A 26,141-nucleotide genomic window follows, 5' to 3' on the forward strand; every position below is an offset into this window, starting at 1 on the left:
TCGCAGCGATGCCGTCATCGTGGGGGATACTGGTGTGGAGTGCCGAGACGTCCATCGTGGTGAGAAGTGTTCCTGGTTCAACTGGTCCGTGGGTACTGAGTTTTTGTAGGAAGTCTGTAGTGTCACGACAGAAGCTAGGGGTTCCCTGTACAATGGGTTTCAGGATGCCCTCGACGTATCCAGAGAGGTTCTCACACAGGGTTCCGTTGCCTGATACAATAGGACGTCCGGGTGTGTTGGCTTTGTGTATCTTTGGAAGGCAGTAGAAGTCTCCCACGCGGGGAGTACGTGGGATGAGAGCGCGTAGGATGCTTTGAAGGTCTGGATCGAAGGTCTTGATCAGTTTGTTGAGCTGGTGGGCGTGTTCTTTGGTCGGATCTGCGGGTAACCGTCTGTAGTGTTCCTGGTTGTCCAGTTGTCAGTATGCTTCTTTGCAATAGTCTGTTCTGTTCTGTATGACGATGGCTCCTCCTTTGTCCGCTGGTTTGATGACGATGTTGCGGTTGGTCTTGAGAGCGTCGATGGCGTTGCGTTGTGCTCGGGTGACATTCTGGACTGTCTTGTGAGTGCGGCTGATGAATTGACGCATTTCCTGACAGCTTGAGCATACATGTCAAGCTTAGGCAGCGACCCTCCGGAGGAGTCCAGTTTGACTCTTCTTCGGTTGCTGTACCGCGGATCCCTCTGTCTGCTGTTCTGGATCGTTGATTGTCTCATTGGGTTCGCTGCTGAAATCTTGGGATTTGTGGAAGAATTCCCGGATCCTCATTCTCCTGATGAATTCCTCTGTGTCCGCCGCGAGACCAATGGGGTCCATTTTGGTAGTGGGGCAGAAATTGAGCCCTCGGCTGAGAACTTCGATTTCGTCTGGTTGAAGGGTGTGGTCGGACAAATTGACGATAGACTTCCCTGTGGTTGTAACCGTGGTACCGGGGGAGGCTTGGTTGATGCTGGTGGTGATGCCGAGTTTCTCAAGCTTCCTGCTGTTGGTTTTCATGTAGGCAGCGTAGTTCCGTTGCCTCGTCTGTTTGGCGGTGTCTCATAGCTGGTCTGCTGTGTCCTGAGTACTGTGTCTCCACAGCCTTCAACATGTCATCGATGACGACGAACATCTCGCTAAGGCCATCCCCACGCCTCCACTACTTGCCTTCAAACAGCCACCTAACCTCAAACAGACCATCATTCGCAGCAAATTACCCAGCTTTCAGGAGAACAGCGTCCACGACACCACACAACCCTGCCACGGCAACCTCTGCAAGACATGCCAGATCATCGACACAGATACCACCATCACACGAGAGGACACCACCCACCAGGTACATGGTTCATACTCCTGTGACTCGGCCAACGTTGTCTACCTCATACGTTGCAGGAAAGGATGCCCCGGAGCATGGTACATTGGTGAGACCATGCAGACACTGCAACAACGGATGAACGGACACCGCGCAACAATCGCCAGACAGGAGGGTTCCCTCCCAGTCGGGGAACACTTCAGCAGTCAAGGACATTCAGTCACCGATCTTCGGGTAAGTGTTCTCCAAGGCAGCCTTCGAGACACACGACAACGCAAAATCGTCGAGCAGAAATTGATAGCCAAGTTCCGCACCCATGAGGACGGCCTCAACCGGGATCTTGGGTTCATGTCACGCTACACATAACCCCACCAGCGAATAAAAGTTATCTGTTTTTAATACAACGGGTCGTTCTCTGTCTTTCTCTTCCTTTCGGATGTTTCTCCCTCTCTCTCTCTCTCTCTTTTGTTCTGGCCGTTTGTATATTCGGTGGTCCTGTAGGTAACATCTCTCTGTCTGAACACTTTGATTGCCTTGACAACGGGCAGTTGGAAAGATTATCTGTAATCACCAAGTATTGTTCTCTGACTATAAATGCGAAACGTTCAAGGAATCCCACTCACTCACCTGACGAAGGAGATAATCTCCGAAAGCTTGTGATTTTCAAATAAAACTGTTGGACTATAACCTGGTGTTGTAAGATTCTTTACATTTGTACAAACATGCTTATATGTAAACATATGAAATTGAACATATTGATGGTACATTACTATCTTCCTACTAATACGTAAGACCCATAACTTATGGGTGTGACAGGCATAAATATTTTTGGAAGGGGAAGAGGGGATTTAAGTTATGTTTTCCCTACATTATAACAGTGACTATACTTCAAAAATCCTTAATTGGTTGTATAACGCTTTGGGACGTCCTGAAGTTATGAAATGCGCTATATAAATGCAAGTTCTTTTTTTCTTGAGAAATGTGAAGTGAGATGAGCCTGTACTTTTGCACCATTGCAATACATCCATTGAGGTAGATGAAAAAGAGTTCTGTATGATCCACCCTTGCAGAAGGTTTATTGAACTGTTTTGTAATGGTACTACTGCATGTTTATCCAGAAATAACATTCAGTTGATTACAGAGGAATTGAATGTAGAATCATAGAAAGTTACAGCACAGAAAGAGGCCATTCGTCCGATCGTGTCCGTGCCGGCCGAAAAAGAGCTATCCAGCTTAATCCCACTTTCCAGCACATGGTCCGTAGCCCTGTAGGTTACGGCACATCCAAGTATTTTTTAAATGAGTTGAGGGTTTCCGCCTCTACCACCCTTTCAGACAGTGAGTTCCAGACCTCCACCACCCTCTGGGTGAAAAAATGTCTCCTCTAATCCTTCTACCAATCACTTTAAATCTATGCCCCCGGTCACTGACCCCTCTGCTAAGGGAAATAGGTCCTCCCTATCCATTCTATCTGGTCCCGTCATAATTTATACACCTCAATTAAATCCCCCCTCAGCCTCCTTTGTTCCAAAGAAAACAACCCCAGCCTATCCAATCTTTTCTCATAGCTAAAATTTTCCTGCCCTGGCAACATTATCATAAATCTCCTTTGTACCCTCTCTAGTGTAATCACATCTTGATTACTTCAATTACCATAATAAATTTTTTTAAACTATTTTTTTAAAAATCTGTGTAATGCAACATTATTACAGTTAAGACCACATTACTCTGTTTCCTACTGGAAAAGGTTCATTATTAAAAAAAAGCTTTATTTTTCAGAAAGATGAAACCTGAGGCTCACAAGACGCTGGTTGGCTAGCTGCCAAATGCACTAGTATTTATTATTTATATTTATTTTTTGTGCAAAAGTAAAAAACTTGGTAAGTTTAAAAAGCAAAATTAAAACGGTCATTGAGTCGCTTTTTTTTTTATTTGTTCATGGGATGTGGACGTTGCTGGCGAGGCCAGCATTTATTGCCCATCCCTAATTGCCCTTGAGAAGGTGGTGGTGAGCCGCCTTTTGAACCGCTGCAGTCCGTGTGGTGACGGTTCTCCCACAGTGCTGTTAGGAAGGGAGTTCCAGGATTTTGACCCAGCGACAATGAAGGAACGGTGATATATTTCCAAGTCGGGATGATGTGTGACTTGGAGGGGAACGTGCAGGTGGTGTTGTTCCCATGTGCCTGCTGCCCTTGTCCTTCTAGGTGGTGGAGGTCATGGGTTTGGGAGGTGCTGTTGAAGAAGCCTTGGCGAGTTGCTGCAGTGCATCCTGTGGATGGTGCACACTGCAGCCTCGGTGCGCCGGTGGTGAAGGGAGTGAATGTTTAGGGTGCTGGAGGTGGTGCCAATCAAGCGGGATGCTTTATTCTGGATGGTGTTGAGCTTCTTGAGTGTTGTTGGAGCTGCACTCATCCAGGCAAGTGGAGAGTATTCCATCACACTCCTGACTTGTGCCTTGTAGATGGTGGAAAGGCTTTGGGGAGTCAGGAGGTGAGTCACTCGCCACAGAATACCCAGCCTCTGACCTGTCTTGTAGCCACAGTATTTATATGGCTGGTCCAGGTAAGTTTCTGGTCAATGGTGACCCCCAGGATGTTGATGATGGGGGATTTGGCGATGGTTATGCTGTTGAATGTCAAGGGGAGGTGGTTAGACACTCTCTTGTTGGAGATGGTCATTGCCTGGCACTTGTCTGGCGCGAATGTTACTTGCCACTTACCAGCCCAAGCCTGGATGTTGTCCAGGTCTTGCTGCATGCGGGCACGGACTGCTTCATTATCTGAGAGGTTGCGAATGGAACTGAACACTCTGCAATCATCAGCGAACATCCCCATTTCTGACCTTATGATGGAGGGAAGGTCATTGATGAAGCAACTGAAGATGGTTGGGCCTAGGACACTGCCCTGAGGAACTCCTGCAGCAATGTCCTGGGGCTGAGATGATTGGCCTCCAACAATCACTACCACCTTCCTTTGTGCTAGCTGTGACTCCAGCCACTGGAGAGTTTTCCCCCTGATTCCCATTGACTTCAATTTTACTAGGGCTCCTTGGTGCCACACTCGGTCAAATGCTGCCTTGATGTCAAGGGCAGTCACACTCGCCTCACCTCTGGAATTCAGCTCTTTTGTCCATGTTTGGACCAAGGCTGTAATGAGGTCTGGAGCCGAGAGGTCCTGGCGGAACCCAAACTGAGCATCAGTGAGCAGGTTATTGGTGAGTAAATGCCGCTTGATAGCACTGTCGACGACATCTTCCATCACTTTGCTGATGATTGAGAGTAGACTGATGGGGCAGTAATTGGCCGGATTGGATTTGTCCTGCTTTTTGTGTACAGGACATACCTGGGCAATTTTCCACATTGTTGGGTAGATGCCAGTGTTGTAGCTGTACTGGAACCGTTTGGCTAGAGGCGCGGCTAGTTCTGGAGCACAAGTATTCGTTAAAACTTTGGTAAGGTCTGTGACATCGACACCGTTGTAAATTTATTAAGGTAGCTTTTCCGCAAGATTCAAGAACATCACTTCTGTCGCAAAACCATTGTTATATTACTGGCAACTTATGTTGTGACAAAACAACAACAGTTTGCATTTATATTGTATCTTGAAATGAATGGTGGCATGACTGAGTGTTGAAAGAAGAGGAAACTAGGAGAGGGGCCAAGAAGAAAGTAAAAAGGGAGATGGAAGTAATGGGCTTGAGTTTGGAGCAGCAGCCAAAATGCACATGCAAATTAACGCAGAGGAAATTCAGATTAATGACAAAGATACATGGGTAAGATGGGTATAGAGGGATATGGGCCAAGTGCAGGCAATTGGGACTAGCTTAGTGGTATAAACTGGGCGACATGGACATGTTGGGCCGAAGGGCCTGTTTCCATGTTGTAAACTTCTATGATTCTATAAGGAGAGCTAGCAGGGTTGGGCGATGAGCAATGTGCTCTGGATAGGTAGCTTCAACTTGTAACTTGAACTTGTAAATTGAGCTAAAATGGACCCACTATGAGGAATGGGGGGTCTTAAGAAGTGGAGGAGAGGAGGCTGGGGGGAAATGAGCAAAGTATGGCAATTGATGGAGTTACAAAGAAGAGGAGTTCAGTAGGGTGCTGCCAGCCTGAGGAGCCGTCTTGCTACAAGATGAGTGCCTGCCCCAAAACTGATTACCCTTTAATGCCCCATATATATTACAGTGCTGCCTCCAGAGGCACAGATCACCTCGAGAAGTGGTTTCACCTCCTGCCTCTTCCTATCTTCCCCCAAATCCCCTCAGTTCATGACACTCTCCACCTTCCCCCGGAAAGATTTTAGAGACATTCTTTCATGTGAGACGCATTACGTAAACGTAAAATGAAGTTGCTGTTGTGTACAGCTCTTCACCAGTCATCAGTGATCAACCGTGGACAGAAATGTAATGAATCTGAGTTTTGAGCAGCCATGCAAATGTAATTGTGCATATACACAATTGCTCCACTGTTGCCACAAGCGCTCTGAATCTGTCCCAGAATGTAAACAGAACAAATTCAGAGCAACTTCCTCACATTGCGGAACTGTTTGAATGGGATATAAAAGAGAATTGTCGGTGAAAGTGTCTAATAATTGGTTGATTGATGAATTGTTAATTAATGTGCCAACTTTCTTCTAATTTAATTTTTTGATTTCTTTGCTGTCTTTGACCAAAACTTGTAATGATAATGAGGTAGTAATTAGAATGAAAAGACAGAAACAATGAATTGTAATGATCAGTAATATAATGATGCAATGAAGAAGAATTGCAGGGTCGTTGGAAGATATCAGTCTCAATGAGCATTGAGAGCTTATTATCCTATTTACAGTCTGAAGTTTTTCTACGCCCCAGGGCAGTATTTCACTCAGACTAGTGATTCTGATGGACCTGCATCCCCTATTTAATATCAGAGCTTTCTCTGTTTTAAGTACTTGCACCTGCAGAGTGTCTGAGAGCCCTCATTCTTCTGCAGCTCGGTAACCTACGCTGTCTTCACTCTCACATCAACACTTCTGATCAGTAAGCTAGCTAAGTTACTAATGAATCAGTGGTAATACCTGTCTCTGTTGGAGAGAAAATATATTAAAATCTAAGATCAGATTTTTTTTATTCGGGAGCCTTTTTCAGTCCTTATTTTAGATTTTAATGTTGCCGAAGTCTTGCTGTTCTCTTCCTTTGGACTGTGCATGGTAGTTTACCCAGCTCTCAGCCTTTTGTAACATATACATTCTCTTACTGATTTTTGATATTTTTTTATGTGTATTAATTACTGCCTAAAATAAATGCTAAGTACTAAATAAAATAATAAAATGATATTCCTTGCAGCGATCCTGTTAAATAATTTGAATATGGTGCTGTTAGCTCAGGGACATACTTTCTTAGAATTTGTTAGCCTTCTGAACATATGGGAGCAGCTGGAGAGGTTTTGTTCAATACAGCCAAGCAATTGCAACTGAATGTTTGAAGCTACTTTCAATCTGGAATACTTATCAAAAGGCAAAGCAAGTGGTAATTTTGCAGGTTGCGGCTGCTGGCTTTGAGTGTAGCTATATTCTTCCAAAACAAGCTTCTGTTACGGACGAGCTAATCTCGTTGTTTTGGATTTTGTGTCCCCTGGGCTAGGGTTTTACTACCTGGCAGGATTTTTTAATATGATATGTTGGAGGTGTCATTTACAAAATTATTTTAAAAACACAGTTAAAAATGTCAACCAAAGACATTTTCTCAACCTAGTTGGGCTAGCCATAAACTGGCTACATGGTAACCCCCATGCTCCTCAGAAAAGACTTCATGTTAGCCTTTTATGACACTTCCACAATATTGGTTTTGTCACAAAAGTTATCTCACAGTTTCTATTTCAAAATGTGAATGTCTATTAACATCTGCTGCTTCTCAACATATGCCACTTTCGCATTGGCATCAACTGAACTTTTACATGTTTTATATCATTTTATATCATTATACTGAATGCAAATTATTATTTCTCAGTAATCAACTATTAATTATCACTTAACAAACTCAGTGATTAAATCACCATAATTAATCTTTCAGTTGTGAACTTCATCATGCATCATAAAAGTAGTAGTGTAGTCAGAGCATTTCTACCTCTGGCTTCTCTTCCCACCTCTGGAGTTCCTCAAGGATCCTTTCATGGGCCCTCATACATACTGCTCCTTGGCAACATCATCCTTAGACATGAGTCCAGTCCTCTTCCATATGTATAATGATGACACCCTGCTCTACCTCTCCACCACCTCTCTTGACCTCACTCTTCCCCACTGCCTCTGTGCCATCAGACTGCTTCTCCAGCCTTGCATGAGCCATAATTTCCTTCAAATAAACATTGGGAAGACTGAAGTTACCATCTTCAGCCCTTGCTACAATCTCTGTACCCTAGCCACCGACTCCATCCCTCTCCCCTGGAACTTGTCTCAGGCTGAACCAGACTGTTCACAACCTCAACAGCTTTTACAGCCCCGAACTGCACCTCTGACTGCATATCCTCTCCTTCACAAAAACTGCCTACTTCCATCTCTGTAACATCACCCACTTCCATCCCTATCTCAGCCCATTTGTCACCATCATACCTTTGTCAGCTCCAGACTTGATTATTCCAATGCTGTCCTAGCTAGTCCCCATTCCCCACCCACCATAAACTTCTTCCAAAATGCTGCTCCCCATATCCTATCCCACACCATGTCTTGCTCACCCATCACCCCTGTGCTTGCTGACCTACAATGGCTCCTGGTCCCCCAATGCCGAAAATTTTAAATTCACATCCTTATATTTAAAACCCACCAGGGCCTCACCCCTATCTAGTTCTGTAAATTCCTCCAGCCCTACAATCTCCTCTTTTGGTCACCCCTCCTAATCTCTCACCCTTTGGATTAGCATCCATCTTTCTCATGATCCTGTGCAGCAATGTTCCTTTACATTAAAAGCGCAATATCAATACAAGTAGTTGTTACTATTGAAGTGCAGTGAGTATCAATGCCTGCCATCTGATGGACCCTTAATATAATTATATCACAGAGATGCAAACTAGTTTGTACACATACTGTGTAGTGTAATTTGATTGTGAAGTCACCCAAGTCAAGTTTAAGCATCTGGCATGAGACCATCTCTGTGGGGGTAGCCTGACATTTCTTGGACTTAATACCAGCAACAGTATAAGTGCAACCAGACAGTCCACTTCGATTTTTATTTTAATGCTAACAGGCTTGTAGTCGCCCGTTCTACTTGCTCACACTGACTGATTTGGATCCTTACTGATATTAGAGGCAGCAATAGTTTGACCTTCCCTGTGATTTTGGCACAACTTTAGGTTTTAACTCTTTGTACACCTTGAATGGAATTTTTCATACTTGAAGCTAATTTTTAAGAATTAACCGTCAGAATTCTTCCAATATTTCACCTGACGTGCATTTTTTTTCTCAAAATGTTTCCATTGCAGTCAAGAGGGTATCCCTTGACACCCAATTTATATTGGAATTACTCCCTTAACCGGAGCTATGTTACTATTTACATGGGGTGAGACATTCATTCTTGAACAAAAATGCCTGAAAAACTGTGTGTACAGCTGTGTTATGAATAACTCCAAAAAAAAAGTTGCAGAAACAAGAGTTCAGGAGGATTGATGTACAGTACTCCCAATGAAGTAAATCAACACTAGCATAACACTGCACATTTCTCTTGGGATAAAATCTTGATAACCCTGTTATAAAGTGCGTTTGGGTCCAGAGCTTTGCTGACATCTGCTAAAATCCAGACTCGAAGAGTAATAGTATGGCCGCAGTGCCTTCCCGAACTCTCGCAGTAACAATACCACCACAAAATGGTGGTTTTATTGCAGTTTTATATTGTGTCAGAAGCAATGCAACCATAAATTGGTTTCACAGCTCCAATGTGGTTCTCCATTAACGATTCAAATAATCAATTTTCATCAGTAATCTTTTTTTAAATGTTTCTCACATTTATATCTGAAGAATAAACAGTGCTTCTGCTAATGACTCAGCTGGTAAGTGCAGTGCAAAGGGTGAGACTGAGCCTTGGTCAGACCCCAACTGGAGTACCGCATTCAGTTTTGGGCGCTGCAACTTGGGATAGCTTTTTGGCCTCGGGGTGGGTACACCACAAATTCACCAGAATGATACCAGGGCTTAAAGGGTTAAATTATGAGGAGAGGTTGCATAAAATGGGCTTGTATTCCCTTGAATTTAGAAGGTTGAGGGGTGATCTAATTGAGATCTTTAAAATAATAAAGGGAGTCGATAGGGTAGCGATAGAGAAACTATTTCCTCTGGTAGGGGAATCCAGAACAAGGGAGCATACTCTTAAAATTAGAGATAGGCAATTTAGGAGTAAAATTAGATGGCACTTTTTCGTACAAAGGGTAGTGGAAATCTAGTACACTCTCCCAAAATGGTGTGGACGCTGGGTCAATTGAACTTTTCAAGACTTGAGATTGACAGATTTTTGCTGGGTAAGTATATCAAGGGATATGGAGCAAAGGCTTCAAATGGAGTTGAGGTACAGATTAGCCATGATCTAATTGAATAGCAGAACAGGCTTGAGCGGCTGAATGGCCTACTCCTGTTCCTGTATTCAACCGGGAGGTTTGATTCCATTCTACGCTTAGGCAGCTGATCGCTGCCATGGTGGCAATAGAGACACTAAAAACGGGTTACAAGTAAAAAGTCAGCGATGGTTCTGGTACCTGATATCAACAACTTGCATTCACGTAGCACCTTTAACATTAGCAACATACCAAGGCACTTCACAAATAGGCGTACGGAAAATGGACATCGAGCTGGAAGCAATCTGCAAATTTAATGCAGATAAGTAAAAAGTACTGCGCATAGGTTGGGAAAAAAATAACATATATACTCCATGAATATAGCTAAGGAAAGAAGAGACCTATGAGTCTTCGTAAACTCAATGCTAAATGTGTCCAACCAGTGCAGAGCAGCAGTCAACAAAACCAATAGAATGTTGAACTACATAGAAAAATCGTTGACTATAAATTGGATAAAGCTATGACGAAAGTGTCTGGTGCTCTGGTCAGATCACACCTTTTGAGTACTGTGTCCACTTCTGGTTGCTTCAAGCAGTAAATGCCATGCAGGGAAGAACCACAAAGCTGATCTCTAATTTCAGGGGTCCAAAATATGAGGAAAGATTAGAGAGATTTGGCTTTTCAGCCTGGAAAGGAGGCATCTTATGGAGGTATATAAAATAGGAAATGGCATGGAAAGGTAAATCCAGAGTATTACCTTAAGTTGAAAACTAGTAAAAGGTAACTTTCAGACTGTTTTCAGGAAATTCTTCACACAAAGCGTGATCAATAGTTGGAATAAACTTCCAGATAGAGTGGTGGAGGCGGAAATCCTGGATGCATTTAAGAAACAATTAGATCTTGCAATAGAGGAGAATTTATGGAGCTTCTGAATAGAAGAACTAATATGAGTCTTCATAATCCAGAGTTATCATGTGATTTTGTGAAGAGACAGATGTAGAAGAGCATGTAGCGATAAAAGAAAAGCAGGGACTAGCATGAGATGAAAAATAGGGAGAGAAGCAGAACAGAAGAGAAACGGAGTGATAGCAAGAAGATGAAACAGAGTGAAGCAGGAAATGAGATAAAGAGAGAGGGAGAAGCAACAACAGGAAAGTAAGACTTCTTCGACTTATAGTAACGAGAGCCTTGGGAAGATTCACTTTCTGTACGTGTAATATATTCCTTTCAATTTGGCCCTGGATAAGTGTATTTATTTCCGTAGTTGCTCGTTGTCGTGCCTGACGAGGATAGAGTTAATTGTGCTCAAGGTTAGTCCAGTATCGTAGATACACTGATTTTATGTAAAATGAGTTCTAAAGATGGATATTTATTATGTGTAATTCTATCTTTTGATTACAGTTTACCTCCACTGGCCCACCCCTGTGATCCTCCCCCTTCTACAACCACCACTGTAAGTTTTAGGTTTCAAAAGATCAAGCCTTGAATTACTGTCAGGATATCAGGTGTTCCTTCAATTGGCAATAAATGCCCAGCTGGGGTTCATACCACAGACCAGTGAATCTCTGCAAACTGAATTGAGAAAAGCGATACTGCTCCTGCCATACTTAGTTGCAATTTGCTTGTGTTAAATTAGTGCGGTTGGAAGATCAAAGAAGCAGTTGCTGGTGCCACTTTTTAAATATCCTGGGTTTTTTTTGTTTCTTGCATCCTCCTGTTGATTAAAGTAAAATGCCAAGCAGAATTACAAATAACGATGTTTTAAAATTCTGAAAGTAATGAATCCCATATTAAAGTTATGACTGCTGACCTTGCAGAACAGGCTTGAGATGCCGAATGGCCTAGTCTTGTTCCTATGTTCCTGCAGTCTTACTGTCAGATTTATTTTACATTCCCTGATCTTAATGTTGCATTGCCTGCTGCCAATTGACATTTTCAGCGATGACATTACCAACTTCAACTTAGCTCGGCTCCACGTTTAGCGCTGACATTCTTTAGCCGAACCGTTCATAAAATTGTGGAACAACATAATTGTACAATATAAGGTGCTGTAGAATTCAGAGTAATATGTGTGCGTGGGCATGTCGCCGTGCACATCAATTTGTGGAAGTCCTTGTGAGGGATGTTAGTCCTTGGGAATGGAGCACTTACCATTTTTGAGAGCCAGTGTCACGATGAACCATTCCCAAGTCAGATACTGCATAGTTAGATGTAGTATCTTCAACAACAATGTGCCTCAAACGAGGATCCCTTTTTGCACCAGTATAACATGTTCACATTTCACACACCAGCAGATCTTAGCCTGTCTGAGTGAGAACCAGGGACTGGATTAATGCCATCCAAACTCATTTCGCCTAGGATCTTTACAGTCAACAGAGAAAGGAGACTTTCATCCTGGGCTGGATTTGAACCCAGGTACCAGAGGGGAAAGGCTAGTATCCTACTGCAACATCCAGACCCCCTATGTAACACCTCCAGAAACTGATCGTGTGATTTATAATATTGGATATTATCGACATTATTTTGTATTTTGCAACATTATTCAAATAAACCCTAAATTATTTTAAAATGATAAATTGAGCTCATATAAGTGGTGCGTGGTATCCCCATTGTGCAACACCCCAGATTGGTAGGATGTAGTTTATCTTACAGTCCCCAACCTGAGTTTCCAATCCTGTTATGGGAGCTCAGAGACAGATTCAGGAATACTTGGGAACTGGGAGTAGATGCTGTCTGAACTAGGGAAAATGCTTGGCATTGGGATTTCTGAGAAAGGGTAAGGGAAGAAAGCTATTTAAAAACAAGATAATTTCCTACGACAATCTGATTGGTTATGTGGTGCCCTCAATTTTCAGTTGAGAGAGAGTGAGAATGGCAAATGTTTAACTCAACCAACAACACCCACATTCAAACATAGGAAATTAACAGGCAGGAAAAGACCAGCTGGTCCATCAAGCCTGCCCCACACCATGGTGGCCGGCGCATCATAACTAAACACTTCCTCCCTCTCTTCCCACCTCCCCCCCCCCCCCCCCCCCCCCCCCCGAGCCATGTAATCTCCTGGGAGAAGCAAAAAAAAGAGAAAAGGCCAAGGGCCTATAAGGGAAAATCTACTCTGGAAAATTCCTCTCTGAACCCATCTGGCAATCGAAACCAGTCCAGGAGATCACATGGATCAAGGATCTATAAAGACATTTAACTTCTATATGATGCAATCACACATATCTGAATGAAACTGCTTCATCGCCTTAAAATAGTTTGTTATTACTAAAAAATATTCTTTAATTTAAAACATTGTCATTTTCTTGTGTCTTTGTAAGCCTTGGCTCAGTGATAGCACTCAGACCCCTGAGTCAGAAGATCATGGGTTCAAGACGCACTGCAGAGACTTGAACCAATAATCTAGGCTGGCACTTCAGTGCACTACTGAGGGAGTGCTGCACTGTCGGAGGTGCTCTCTTTCAGATGGACCCGTCTGCGCTCTCAGGTGGACGTAAAAGATCCCACGGCACAATTTGAAAGAGCAGGGTGTCATGGCCAACATTTATCCCTCAACCAACACCTAAAACAAAAGATCTGGTCATTTATTTCATTGCTGTTTGTGGGACCTTGCTGTACGCAAATTGGCTGCAGCAATTCCTACATTACAACAGTGACTACACTTTAAAAGTACTTCATTGGCTGTAAAATGCTTTGGGACGTCCTGAGGCCATGAAAGATGCTATATAAACTTGCGTTCTTTCTGTAGCTTTCACTTGAATGCCACAGTAGCCTATAACAAAAACAGTAGAGCTTTCAAATTAAACAAAAATACAATGCAAAAAAAGACAAAAACCCTCTTTATTCCTTCAAAGAAGAGCGTTTCAATTCTGTAAACAAAAGTAGAATTGAAAATAGCAGTAAGCAATTTACTGTTACACAATGGCAGGCACAGCTTTTCTGCTTAATTGAAGGTGTTCTTCAGGAGTCTCATCCTTCAAACAGCTAAGCCTCAATGCTATCCCATAATGTTCCCATGTCCAATGTTGCTTAATTAGAAAATGGAAACAATAACAATGGACTTTTAAGATCTTTCAGTGTGTTGTGTAACACATTCATGCCATAAAATACAACCCCAATCCTTCAATTTACTACTTTGCAATTTTTAAAAATGCTAATTAAATAGCAATTTGAAAAACAGAGCTGCCAGTTTCAGTAACTAAATCTAAGTGCATTAATTTTTATCTCAATTTTTCATGTACTTCAACTGAAGTCCTAATGTGGGGATGATCATTAGTTTGGTACCTGATTTATTTGATTTCATAGATTTACATTCTCTGATGTCCAAAACACAGCGCTTCTAAATAACTAATCTTTGGAGGGAAGCTAGTGCATCTAATTAAAATACTAGCAGACAAAGAGGCTGTACCTTAAAAGTTTAGACATTTTATGGTGGGGGGGCTCTTTAGACAAAGATAGTAATAAAGGAAGCTAGACTGACAACTTCTTTGTTTTAAACTAATTTTCCGGTGAAATCCTCCATTTGAGAATAATATGTAGGTGGGTGTGTTAACAAAATGTTTCCTATGCACTTAAATCATTGTACAAAGGAAAGGAGGTGGAGATGCCATGTTTCAGCTCTGCTGGCAGCATAATTATTCTATTAGCACTTAAAAGGGGAGCGAAATTATTTTATGGTGTGAGTGACACTATGCTTTCTTGTTCACACTGTCAATTCTCGTGTCGCCAATAGCAATTAACATGTCACTGCCTAGCACCAGAATGCATTTCAACAGTGTGGCTGATGAAGGACAATCACTTTTGTTGACCTGGATATAAAATAGGATCACAAAAATTCAGACTCGAGATTAGTTTCTCTTTTTGCTAAACATTTTATAAACTCCCAACTGATTTTGTAATCCAGTCAAAACAGTAACTGTTAAATTACAGAATTAAGTGGTGGTTGTTTAGAGCTCGAGGACAAACATCACTTGTATTTTCAAGAGAAAATGTTCTGAGAATTTTTAGCAATTTGTGCTGTGGCCTACTTTATCAAATATGGATATAATCTTTACATTTGAAAATTGGCAGGATAAATGTATGGATAATAATCTATACTTAAACTGTTTTTAATTATAATATAACAGGAGGACAGCCAATGTGAGATGTATGGGTTTCCCTCTGTCGATTGCACTCCATGGTATAAATGCACCACAAAAAAGTGGTCTACAAATTCAGTGAGTTGATTTCCCAAATAAACACAGAGAACCAGTGTTGCTGACATAAAAATGAAATACCATTCATGATATATGGATTTCACTCTCCCAAGACAGAAACAGCAAAAAGAGGCAGTGTAAGAGCACTGATGATACTTAGAAGATGCTAAATAGGGACCGAGCCAAATAAAATTTATTCCATCTGCACTGAACACCTTTATAATTCATTCACAACATAGTGTCACAATCTCAGTTTACCTCATTTTAGTATTCTGTTCACACAATATGCAGTTTACGTGATTAAAATAACTAAATGTTGAATATAATATCCAGATAACAGAATATGTAATATTTGGGTTTGCATATTCTTTGCACACCCACACGTTGCATAAATCTAAGGCTGGATTTTATGTTTTTCTGCCTGTAAAACTTATTTTGCTGTGAAGGAAGATGCATGATTCTTTTCTCCCCTCAAACAAATCAAGAAGAATTTTCTCTTCATTTAGTTTACCGGTTACCAGTTGTATGTCATGGATTTTAAAAAGTAATGGGTTTCTCCACCGCAGTAAGGGTCAGAGCTAATGCGTGCTTAGGGTAACTAACTTTGAGAGCCCCTTTGGGCCTTTTCAAAAAAAAATGCCATGGTTGCCATGCAGGAGTCAGAGTACAGCTCTCATGTGACCTGTGATATTTTGCGGGTCACTGCAGTGCTTGTCAGAGAAGCTATGCATCTCCTGAATTGCAGTGGTCAAACTATTTTTGAACCTACTCCTTAAGTTGATAATAAAGATTTGGTCTCTGTATGGTACAGGGAAGTTAGTTTTGACACTGTGACAACCCGACATAAAAAAAATCTCAGTTAGAATGTAATCTCTTACAAGAACACTGTCACTAGTCAATTTAAAAACATAGGCTTTAACAAAGGGCATTTAGATTTTTCCCTGGTCACAGTGCAATTCAGGGTGGGATTTTCCACCACAGTCAAGTAATCTGTTTCCTTTTGCTGTTCTAATACCTGATTTTATTACTTTACAACTGAGGTCATCTATTGAAGTTGTAACAGTTCCGTGTACCCTTATTGTTTGATCCTGAACAGTTCAGTGTAATGTGATGATATAGTTGCCTTTAAAGTTACAATACCCCATAGGAATTTCTACATAGAAATTGGAGCTAAACAAAAGCCACCAGGAAAAACATTTTGTTCTACCCCAGATCTGAGTGAGTTTCCCCTCCACCCCCCCCCCTCAACCAGTGCTATTGGTATTGATAAAGATGTAGTCTTGTCCGCTGCTGTCTTTAGTATCTACTAACTGCAGGAGCTTGAAGCAAAAAATGAATTTTATTTTATAATACAGATTGCAAGACTTACCGACTCAATGTTCCAGGGCACGGGAGATAACCTCAACACATCTCCATGGTCAATTCTAAAGTTTTATTGAATACAAGCCACCGTCCTTGCTGTGTTGTACACCTCAATTCTTTTTTCTCCTCCCTCTTTCTCCTTTTCTCCCATTTTTTTTTCTCATCTGAAGGTGTTGACTCCTTGTTGGGGGTATCGTACTGCAGGAGACTGACTCCGATACTTTGCCTAAGTGGCTGTTCTTCCTGTTTTGCATAAGTCAACTACTCGCTGTCTTAACTAATTGAAGGAATCTTACAACACCAGGTTATAGTCCAACAATTTTATTTTAAAATCACAAGCTTTCGGAGATTATCTCCTTCGTCAGGTGAGTGAGTGAATTGAGCCACTGGGGAGTTGCCAATTTTTTGTAACTGTTGTAAACAGGAAACGCTCCGTATTTTAAATTATTTTTTTCCCACACTAACGGTCATTTGTATAGTGGCACATCATGTGGAGTGACTGAATACAAGGTTCATAACCACCATTTTCAAGCAGCAAGTTTCTGAATGTATCTGTAAAATCAGGGGGAGGCACCAAAGAGATTCCAGACACTTCCTTATTTCAGCCATGAAATCAAGAGTAGGCACTGAACAGACACCCAGCACTTTTCCTCATTGTGGAGGGAAATCTGAAGGGTAACCTATCCCAAGCCACAAACAGAATTAAAATAATAAATAACTAATTACATCAACTTAAAAATTGTTACTGCATGTAAGTGAAGATTAAATCGAGCTCATTACTGTTGCAGAGGAAAAGTGGAAAACAGTGATTTGCTTTTGTGTTGCACACTTCGCCACAGGCATATTATGAAGCTGCCTTGTTTCTGTGAAGCACTTATAAGCCGTGTAACCTAGGCAAGGTCCCAGCATTAGCTATATTCATGTGCAATAGTACCAGAAAGCTTCAATGCAAAATAATAAGAAAATAAAGAAACCAATGAACAATTTCCTGGTTTACACAACCTATTACATTCAGGGGGTAAATAGAAGGTGTGAAGCTGGTAGAGCTTTTCTCTACTTTTTCCTATACAATTCCTTACTTGTGACAAAATGTTAACCCCTTCCCATCCACCCTCTACAAGCGTATAACTATCCTGACCTTTCCCTTCAATCAGAGAAATCTTCCACTTTTTTTTCCTCCATTCCTTTGACAGGAAATTCATTCTCTTATAACATGGAAGCAAACATTGATGGGGGATGGGGAGAAGGAGTTTCCCGTGTGAATACAGCTTTTGAGTTGGTCTGGGTACATTACTGGAGACCCTGGGGGTAAGAGTCAGAAGTGTATTGATGTTTGGAGTAATTAAGAGGAAAATTGCTGCTTTTGTTTGATACAGCTCTCCAGGTGTCTCTAGGCTCATTCTGCTTACAGTACCACTTCCTTCACGAGCCATAACATGACCTCACAAAGGGCAAATGGGCTGACATATCTCAACTGATCCTATCAAAAATGTTAGTAACCAATGGAAGAAAAGAAAGGTGAAAGATTGATTACAAAATTAATAAATAGTTTGCAGCTCAATAATTGACTAAATTATCCATGGAATCCCAAACCAATCTGCAAATAAATCCTTGTACTTAAAATATCTTGTTAAAAAGGGTTAAAAAAATGCAGTCATTTATAGTTAATTTTCATGGCTGAGCAAAAGTGTAATGAGCAACTCCTTCCAGACAAAATGTATCAGTCATCATCGACCGTCAATCCGCAATTCAGAATGAACCCAAAGCTGTGTTAAATTGTCCGTAAGAAGAAATGGCATGAAACTATTTGAACAAATTTAACTGCATTTAATTATTCTCACGTCATCAGCTTCATGAGACGATCACGTTTATAATGTCTGTGTCTAATAGGTCATATTTAGTACCAGAATTCCATTTTTATTACTATAGTTTTTCAGAATTCATAATTACACATACCACAGTTTCTATAAGCTGATGATCTTCTGTGACAGCTTCATTTATTTACGGATTAACATTTTTTAGTTGGAAAGAAATATTGAAAAGAACATTTAGGGCTCACCCATTTCTGTGAGGTTAATTTTAACTTGTTTTATTTTAGCAAAACCAAATAAAGAATGAATTCACAGCTCGGCATTGACCAGGGAAAGAACCCAGCAAGAGGTGTCCCTTTATTGTTCTGAAACCAGAGCTTCTACGACATAAAACTTTTCTAGTCCATACCACAAGTACTAACTGCTGTTTGTGCATGCACTCTGTAAATCTCATTTAGGGGAATTAATTGTTATTTTGTTAAGTGCAGTTGCAATGCGAGTTGGTAACAGCAGGCTTGTACACCGAACTCCTGTTTAACGCCAGCTTTCTGTACACTTTTCAGAGTACATTATACAATGCAGATTAACCAGTTGGTAGTGTCCCTACCTGGGTCGAGATGACTCTATATTGGTTCCCAAGCTTGTCTGAAGTTTCAGCCCCGAGAACATAAGAAATAGGAACAGAACTGTACGGCCGCTCGAGCCTGCTCCGCCATTCAGTAGGATCATGGCTGATCTTCGACCTCAACTCCATTTTCCTGCCCGATCCCCATATCCCTTGATTCCCTTAGAATCCAAAAACCTATCGATCTCAGACTTGAATATACTCAATGACTGAGCATCCACAACCCTCTGGGGTAGTGAATCCAAATATTCATGACCCTCTGAGTGAAGAAATTCCTCCTCATCTCAGTCTTAAATGTCCGAACCTTTATCCTGAGTCTATGTCCCCTAGTTCTAGACTCTCCAGCCAGAGGAAACATCCTCTCAGCATCTACCCCGTCAAGCCTTCTTAGAATCTTATATGTTCCAATGGGATCATCTTTTATTCTTCTAAACTCCAGAGAGTATAGCCCCATTCTACACAACCTTTTCTCATAGGACAACCGTCTCATCCCAGGAATCAATCTAGTGAACCTTCATTGCACCGCCTCTAAGGCAAGTATATTCTTCTTTAGGTAAGGAGACCAAAACTGTACACAGTACTCCAGGTGTGGTCTCACCAAAGCCCGGTACAGTTGCAGCAAGACTTCCTTACTCTTGTACTCCAACCCCCTTGCAATAAAGGCCGGCATACCATTTGCCTTCCTAATTGCTTGCTGTACCTGCATGTTGACTATCAGCGTTTCGTGTACAAGGACGCCCAAGTCTCTCAACACCAAAATGTAATAGTTTTTCACCATTTTAAAAAGTTCTGTTTTTCTATTCTTCCTACCAAAGTGAATAACCTCACATTTCCCCACATTATACTCCATCTGTCACCTTCTTGCCCACTCACTTAACCCCTTTGCAGACTCTTTGGGCTGGATTTTTGGACGTCCGAGTGGGTTCGTGGCAGGGGGCCTCCGAAAATCGGGGATTCCCGGGCGGGTCCGGAGCCCGGCTCCAACCCGCCCACTTCCGGGGTTCCCCAGTGACGCAATTAAAGCCGGCGTGATCCCACTTAAACCAATTAATTTAATAGTTCAGGTTGTTAGCAGACCTGATTTGTAGGATATTTTAGGAGGGGTGGGATTTTCATCTAAACTGAGAGTGTTTCCCCTACTGGAAACTCATTGCAGGAAGCCGCTCTGTCACTTTGGATAAAGTTTGGCCTCCACCACCCTCCTCCTAACAATAAATTTCACAAACTTGCAACCTCAACCCCAGTGTGCAGACACATTTATCTACCTTGCGGACCCCCTCAAATGTACATCTTCCGGATGGGGGCCGCCGTAGCTGCAGTCATGACCTCCTCGGAGGACGAACAGCATCACCAGCCTCGCTGGCCACGCCATCCACGTCTGACACGTGGAGCTCCACAACACAGCGCTGTGACACATCCACCTGCACAGCAGGAGGGAGGGCAACCGCAGAGAGAGATGTGTCGCAGAAGGCACTACCCTCACCACAGGGTCTACAGACCGAGGCTCAGCTTCCTGGACCTCTCTGAGCAGCAGTGCACACGGAGGCTCAGAGTCATTCGACATGTAGTCGTACACATCTGCAGCCTCCTTCATGCCAAGCTGCTCCCGGCTGGCCCGAGCACCATCTTCTTACTTGTCACTGTCAAAGTCACCACTGCCCTCTCCTCCGCATCCTTTCAGTGTGCCACCGGGGACATTGCCGGCGTCTCTCAGTCGTCTGCACAAAAGAGCCCTGCAAGTACACTTACACCCACTCTTCAGTGACACAATGGGTGGCATCAGTTGTGGGTCTTCATGGTGATCCTCAGGAAAGGGCATTATTGCACAAACCAGACAAGATTTGCACAGACGTGGCAGTAGTGGTGACAATATAATATGTAATGTGAGTTGATCAGAAATTAAATTTAAGTAAAAACCATGACAAACCCTCAAACACCCTTGTGCAACCCCTGCATGCTCACGACACGTTTGCCTTACACTTCCTACTGCACATATGTGATGCATGCCCTGTGGCTGCAGCACAGGTAGTGGCAGTTTTGGTGAGGCTGACCGTGAAAGAGATGCATGAGAGGGTGAGTATGAGAGAGAGCCATGAGATTGTATGAGGATTGGGTTGAGTGGTAGTGGTGGAATGAGTACTGGCGCGGTAAGAATGAGCTTTGAGTGGGTGTGAGGGGTGATGTGACAGAGTAGTGTTGGTAGTGCAGAAGGAGATGTGGGCTGGGGGCGGTGATCTGGCAGACGGAGTGTAGGGGAATGAGTAAGTGTACTCACTTCGGCTGACCTACTTAGGTCATTGAAGCGCCTCCTGCACTGTATGTAGGTGCGTGATATGTTGGTGGTGGTGGTGACCTCCTTTGCCACCTCGAGCCAGGCCTTCTTGGTGGCAGAGGCAGGCCACTTCCTCCCGTCCGCCAGGGCGAAGATCTCTGTCCTCCCCTTCCTCCTCACCCTATCCAGTAGGACTTGGAGTGAGTCATCATTAAACCTGCGAACAGCCTTCCCTCTGGACTGCTCCATGCTGTAATTTTGCCTATTTTCTGCAGCATCAGTCAGTGGAGGACTGCCCCTTTTAATAGGGCTCCTCCAGCTGACAGTCTGTGATGCGGGCGCGCAGTCCACCCGCTGCGCAGCTTTCCAGCGTGAAACCCGGAAACCGAGGTAAGTGCCTTCAATTAGGCTGCGATCGCGGGCGGAGCACCCCAAATTCACTGGGCGCGTTACCCACGTGCGCAGTCGACCCCCCCCCCCCCCCCGCTGCCAACCCACCTCCCTCCTAATATCAAGCCCTTTATGTCCACCCCACAGCTTACTTTCCCACCTAAATTTGTTAGCAAACTTGGATACATTACATTCGGTCCCTTCATATAAGTCATTAATATAGAATGTAAATAACTCAGCCCCAAGCACTGATCCTTGCGGCATTCCACCAGTAACAGCCTGCCAACCTGAAAATGACCCGTTTATCCTTACTCTCTGTTTTCTGTCTGTTAACCAATCCTCTATCCATGCTAATATATTACCCCAAACCCCATGAGCACTTATCTTGTGTAACAACCTTTTATGTGACACCTTATCGAATGCCTTTTGAAAATCCAAATATACTAGATCCACTGGCTCCCCTTTATCTACCCTGCGAGTTACATCATCAAAAACCTCTAATAGATTTGTCAAACACGATTTCCCTTTCATAAAACCATGTTGACTCAGCCTAATCATATTATGATTTCCTAAGTGCCCCATTACCACGTCCTTAATAGTGGATTCCGGCATTTTCCCGACTGATGATGTCAGGCTAACTGGCCTGTAGTTCCCTGTTTTCTCTCTCCCTCCTTTCTTGAATAGCGGTGTTACATTTGCTACTTTCCAATCCACTGGGACCATTCTGGAATCTAGGGGATTTTGGAAGATCATAACCAATGCATCCACTATTTCTGCAGCCACCTCTTTTAAAACCTAGCATATAGACCATCAGGTCCAAGGGATTTGTCGGCTTTTAGTCCCATTAATTTCTCCAGTACTTTTTCTTTACTAATATTAATTACATTAAGTTCCTCACTCTCATTGGACCCTTGGTTTCCCCACTATTTCTGGTATGCTTTTTGTGACTTCTACTGTGAAGACAGATACAAAATATTTATTTAATGTCTGCCATTTCCTTATTCCCCATTATAATTTCTCCTGTCTCGGCCTCTAAGGGGCCCATGTTTACTCTCGCTACTCTCTTCCTTTTTACACACATGTAGAAGCTCTTACAATCTTTTATATTTCTTGCAGTTTACTCTCATATTCTATTTTCTCCCTCATTTTTTTGGTCATCCTTTGCTGGTTTCTAAAACTCTCACAATCCTCAGGCTTACTACTCTTCTTGGCAACATTATAAGCCTCTACTTTTAATCTAATACTGTCCTTAACGTCTTTAGTTAGCCACGGATGGATCACTTTTCCTGTGGAGTTTTTATTCCTCAGTGGAATGTATATTCGTTGAGAATTACAAATTATTTCTTTAAATGTTCGCCATTGCTTATCTACCATCATATCCTTTAATCTAATTTCCCAATTCGCCCCTCATACTTATGTAATTGGCTTTGTTTAAATTTAAGACTCTAGTTTCGAACTTAAGTACATCATTCTTGAACTCAATGTGAAATTCAATCATATTATGATCATTCTTCCCAAATAAGTTTGACTTATAGGGAGAGGTTGGATAGACTGAGACTTTTTTCCCTGGAGAGTAGGAGGTTAAGGGGTGATCTTATAGAAGTCTATAAAATAATGAGGGGCATAGATAAGGTAGTTAGTCAAAATCTTTCCCCAAAGGTAGGGGAGTCTATAACGAGGGGGCATAGATTTAAGGTGAGAGGGGAGAGATACAAAAGGGTCCAGAGGGGCAATTTTTTCACTCAAAGGGTGGTGAGTGTCTGGAACGAGCTGCCAGAGGCAGTAGTAGAGGCGGGTACAATTTTGTCTTTTAAAAAGCATTTGGACAGTTACATGGGTAAGATGGGTATAGAGGGATATGGGCCAAGTGCAGGCAATTGGGACTAGCTTCGTGGTATAAACTGGGCGACATGGACATTTTGGGCCGAAGGGCCTGTTTCCATGTTGTAAACTTCTATGATTCTATTGAAAGGTGCTGTTTTGGGAAGCATGTGACATCATCAGCACGGTTGTGTATGGAGACATGAACAGGCAGTGGCAGTAAACTTTGAAACAATATTTTTTCATAACTATATTTAGCATAGACAATGGGTGAATGCTATGAACGAAACATACTCGTTCTAGAATGCTCACTAATTTTTGGTCCCAACTGTGGACCTGCTCAAGGGCCACTCCCACAAACTCACCATAAGGCAACTCCATCTGGTTATTAACTTTAACATATGTGCCTTATCTATCTGTTAGACATCTAGCACACATTCTCTCTATTGTTTCGTGGGCATCACGTTGTCTATATACAGATTTCTATGTCATACATTCATTTGATTGGCTCAACTTTCATATTCACAAATCAGCAACAATTCACAACTCAACAGGTAGGTGGTGTACCAACCAGCAAGGAGCAAGCGGGAATGAGAGCCACAAATCAAAATTGTGCAGAAAAGCGATAGAAAGACTACCAATGAAGAACTGCTAAGGACATATGTGGCTAGTGGTGTCCCATAGGGATCTCTATTGTGGCCTCAACTATTCACTGTATTTATTAACGACTTAGATGACAGGATAGAGAGCCACATATCCAAGTTTGCCGATGGTTCAAAGACAGGCAGCATTGTAAGCCATGTAGATGGAAGCATAAAATTACAGAGCTATTAATAAGTGAATGGACAAAACTGTGGCAAATGGATTTCATGTAGGCAAGTGTAAGGTCATCCACTTTGGACCTAAAAAGGACAGATCAGAGTACTTTCTAAATGGTGAAAAGCTCGAAACAGTGGAGGTCCAAAGAGACTTAGGGGTCCATGTACATAGATCATTGAAATGTCATGGTAGAAGTCTTGCTGCAACTATACAAAGCCCTGGCTAGACCACACCTGGAGTACTGCATTCAGTTCTGGGCACCGCACCTTAGGAAGGATATATTGGCCTTGGAGTGAGTGCAGTGTAGATTTACTAAAATGATACCTGGATTCCAAGGTTAAATTACGAGGAGAGATAACACAAACTAGGGTTGTATTCCCTGGAATTTAGAAGGTTAAGCGGTGATTTGATCGAAGTTTTCAAGATATTAAGTGGAACTGATAGGGTAGGTAGAGAGAAACTATTTTTGCTGGTTGGGGAATCTAGGACTAGGGGATATAGCCTAAAAATTAGAGCCAGGACTTTCAGGAGTGAAACTAGGAGACACTTCTACATGCAAAGGGTGGTAGAAGTTTGGAGCTCTCTTCTGCAAACGGCAGTTGATGCTAGCTCAATTGTTAATTTTAAATCTGAGATTGATAAATTTTTGCTAACCGAAGGTATTAAGGGATATGGGGCTAAGGCGGATATATGGAGTTGGGTCACAGATCAGCCATGATTTCATTGAATGGCGGAACAGTCTTGAGGGGCTAAATGGCCGACTCCTGTTCCTATGTTTCTGTGTTCCTATAACAGATCAACAATATTTACCAATAAAAAGAAAGAAGGCGGCGCATCAATGAAATTCGTCTAAATATTTCTTGAAAATAATTTTGACTGCCATCTTATTTTCTCTTCTAATCCAAGGATTTACTACTGGTAGATAAAGCTGTAAAAAAAGGCCAATAGCATTTTGGGTTTTGTGAATGGGGGCATAGAGTACAAGAGTACAAGTATTGATTAATTTGTACAAAGCAATGGTTAGGCCACAGTTAGAGTACTGTGCACATTTTGGGTGCTGCATCTTGGAAAGTACATTAAAACCATAGAGAACATAGAGTATAGATTCACCAGGATGGTGCCAGGGATGTTTCACACTTCTAGAATCATGAAATCTTACAGCACAGAAGGAGGCCATTTGGTCCAACATGCCTGTGTCGGCTCTTTGAAAGGGCTTCCAATTCAGTACCACACCCCAGCTTTTTCCCCATAACCCTGCAAATTAGTCCTCTTCAAGTACCTGTCCAATTGCCTTTTGAAAGATTCTATGGAATCTGCTTCCACCGCTATTTCAGCTAGTGGGTTCCAGATCTTAACAACCTTCTGTGTGAAAAAAATGTCTCCTCATTTCTCCTCTAGTTCTTTTGCCAATTTTTAAAAATCTATGACCTCTGGTTACCGACCTGCTTGCCAAAGGAAACAGTTTGTCCCTACTTCCTCTATCAAAACCCCTCATTATTTTGAATATCTCTATTTGGTCTCCCCTTAACCTTCTCTGCTCCAAGGAGAACAATCCCAGCTTCTCCAATCTGTCCACATAACTGAAGTCCCTCATCCCTGATACCATCCTTGTAAACCTCTTCTGTACCTTCTCCAAGGCCTTGATATCCTTCCTAAATTGTGGTGTCCAGAATTGTATACAATACTCCAACTGTGGCCTAACCAGTGATTTGTAATGGTTTAGCATGACTTCCTTGTTTTTGTATTCAATGCCCCTATTTACAAAGCCAATTATCCCATACGCTTTCTTAACCACCTTATCAACTTGCCCTGCTACCTTCAAAGATTTGTGAATATGTACCCCCAGGTCCCTCTGCTCTTGCACCCCTCTCAAAATAGTACCATTTAGATTTTGCTGGCTCTCCATGTTGTTCCTCCCAAAGTGCATCATTTCACACTTATCCGCATTAAATTACACCTGCCACGTGTCTTCCCATATCACCAGTCTGTCTATGTCCTCCTAAAGTCTGCCACTATCCTGCTCACTAATTACTACTTTA

At 42.3% G+C, this 26,141-nt stretch overlaps 1 protein-coding gene across 4 annotated transcripts in view; it reads left to right on the forward strand.

The window, feature by feature from the left end:
• xrcc4 (X-ray repair complementing defective repair in Chinese hamster cells 4) overlaps positions 1-26,141 on the forward strand; it is a 422,078-nt gene that overhangs the window by 265,125 nt on the left and 130,812 nt on the right. The window contains exon 7 of one of the 4 annotated variants that reach the window (XM_067982800.1): positions 11,209-11,260. The exons of the other annotated variants lie outside the window; for them this stretch is intronic. Coding sequence (XP_067838901.1) covers positions 11,209-11,260 — 52 coding nt within the window. The remainder of the gene's footprint in view (positions 1-11,208; positions 11,261-26,141) is intronic. 4 annotated transcript variants of the gene reach the window in all.

This window comes from Heptranchias perlo, chromosome 4 (assembly GCF_035084215.1).
Source record: "Heptranchias perlo isolate sHepPer1 chromosome 4, sHepPer1.hap1, whole genome shotgun sequence".
Lineage (NCBI taxonomy): Eukaryota > Metazoa > Chordata > Chondrichthyes > Hexanchiformes > Hexanchidae > Heptranchias > Heptranchias perlo.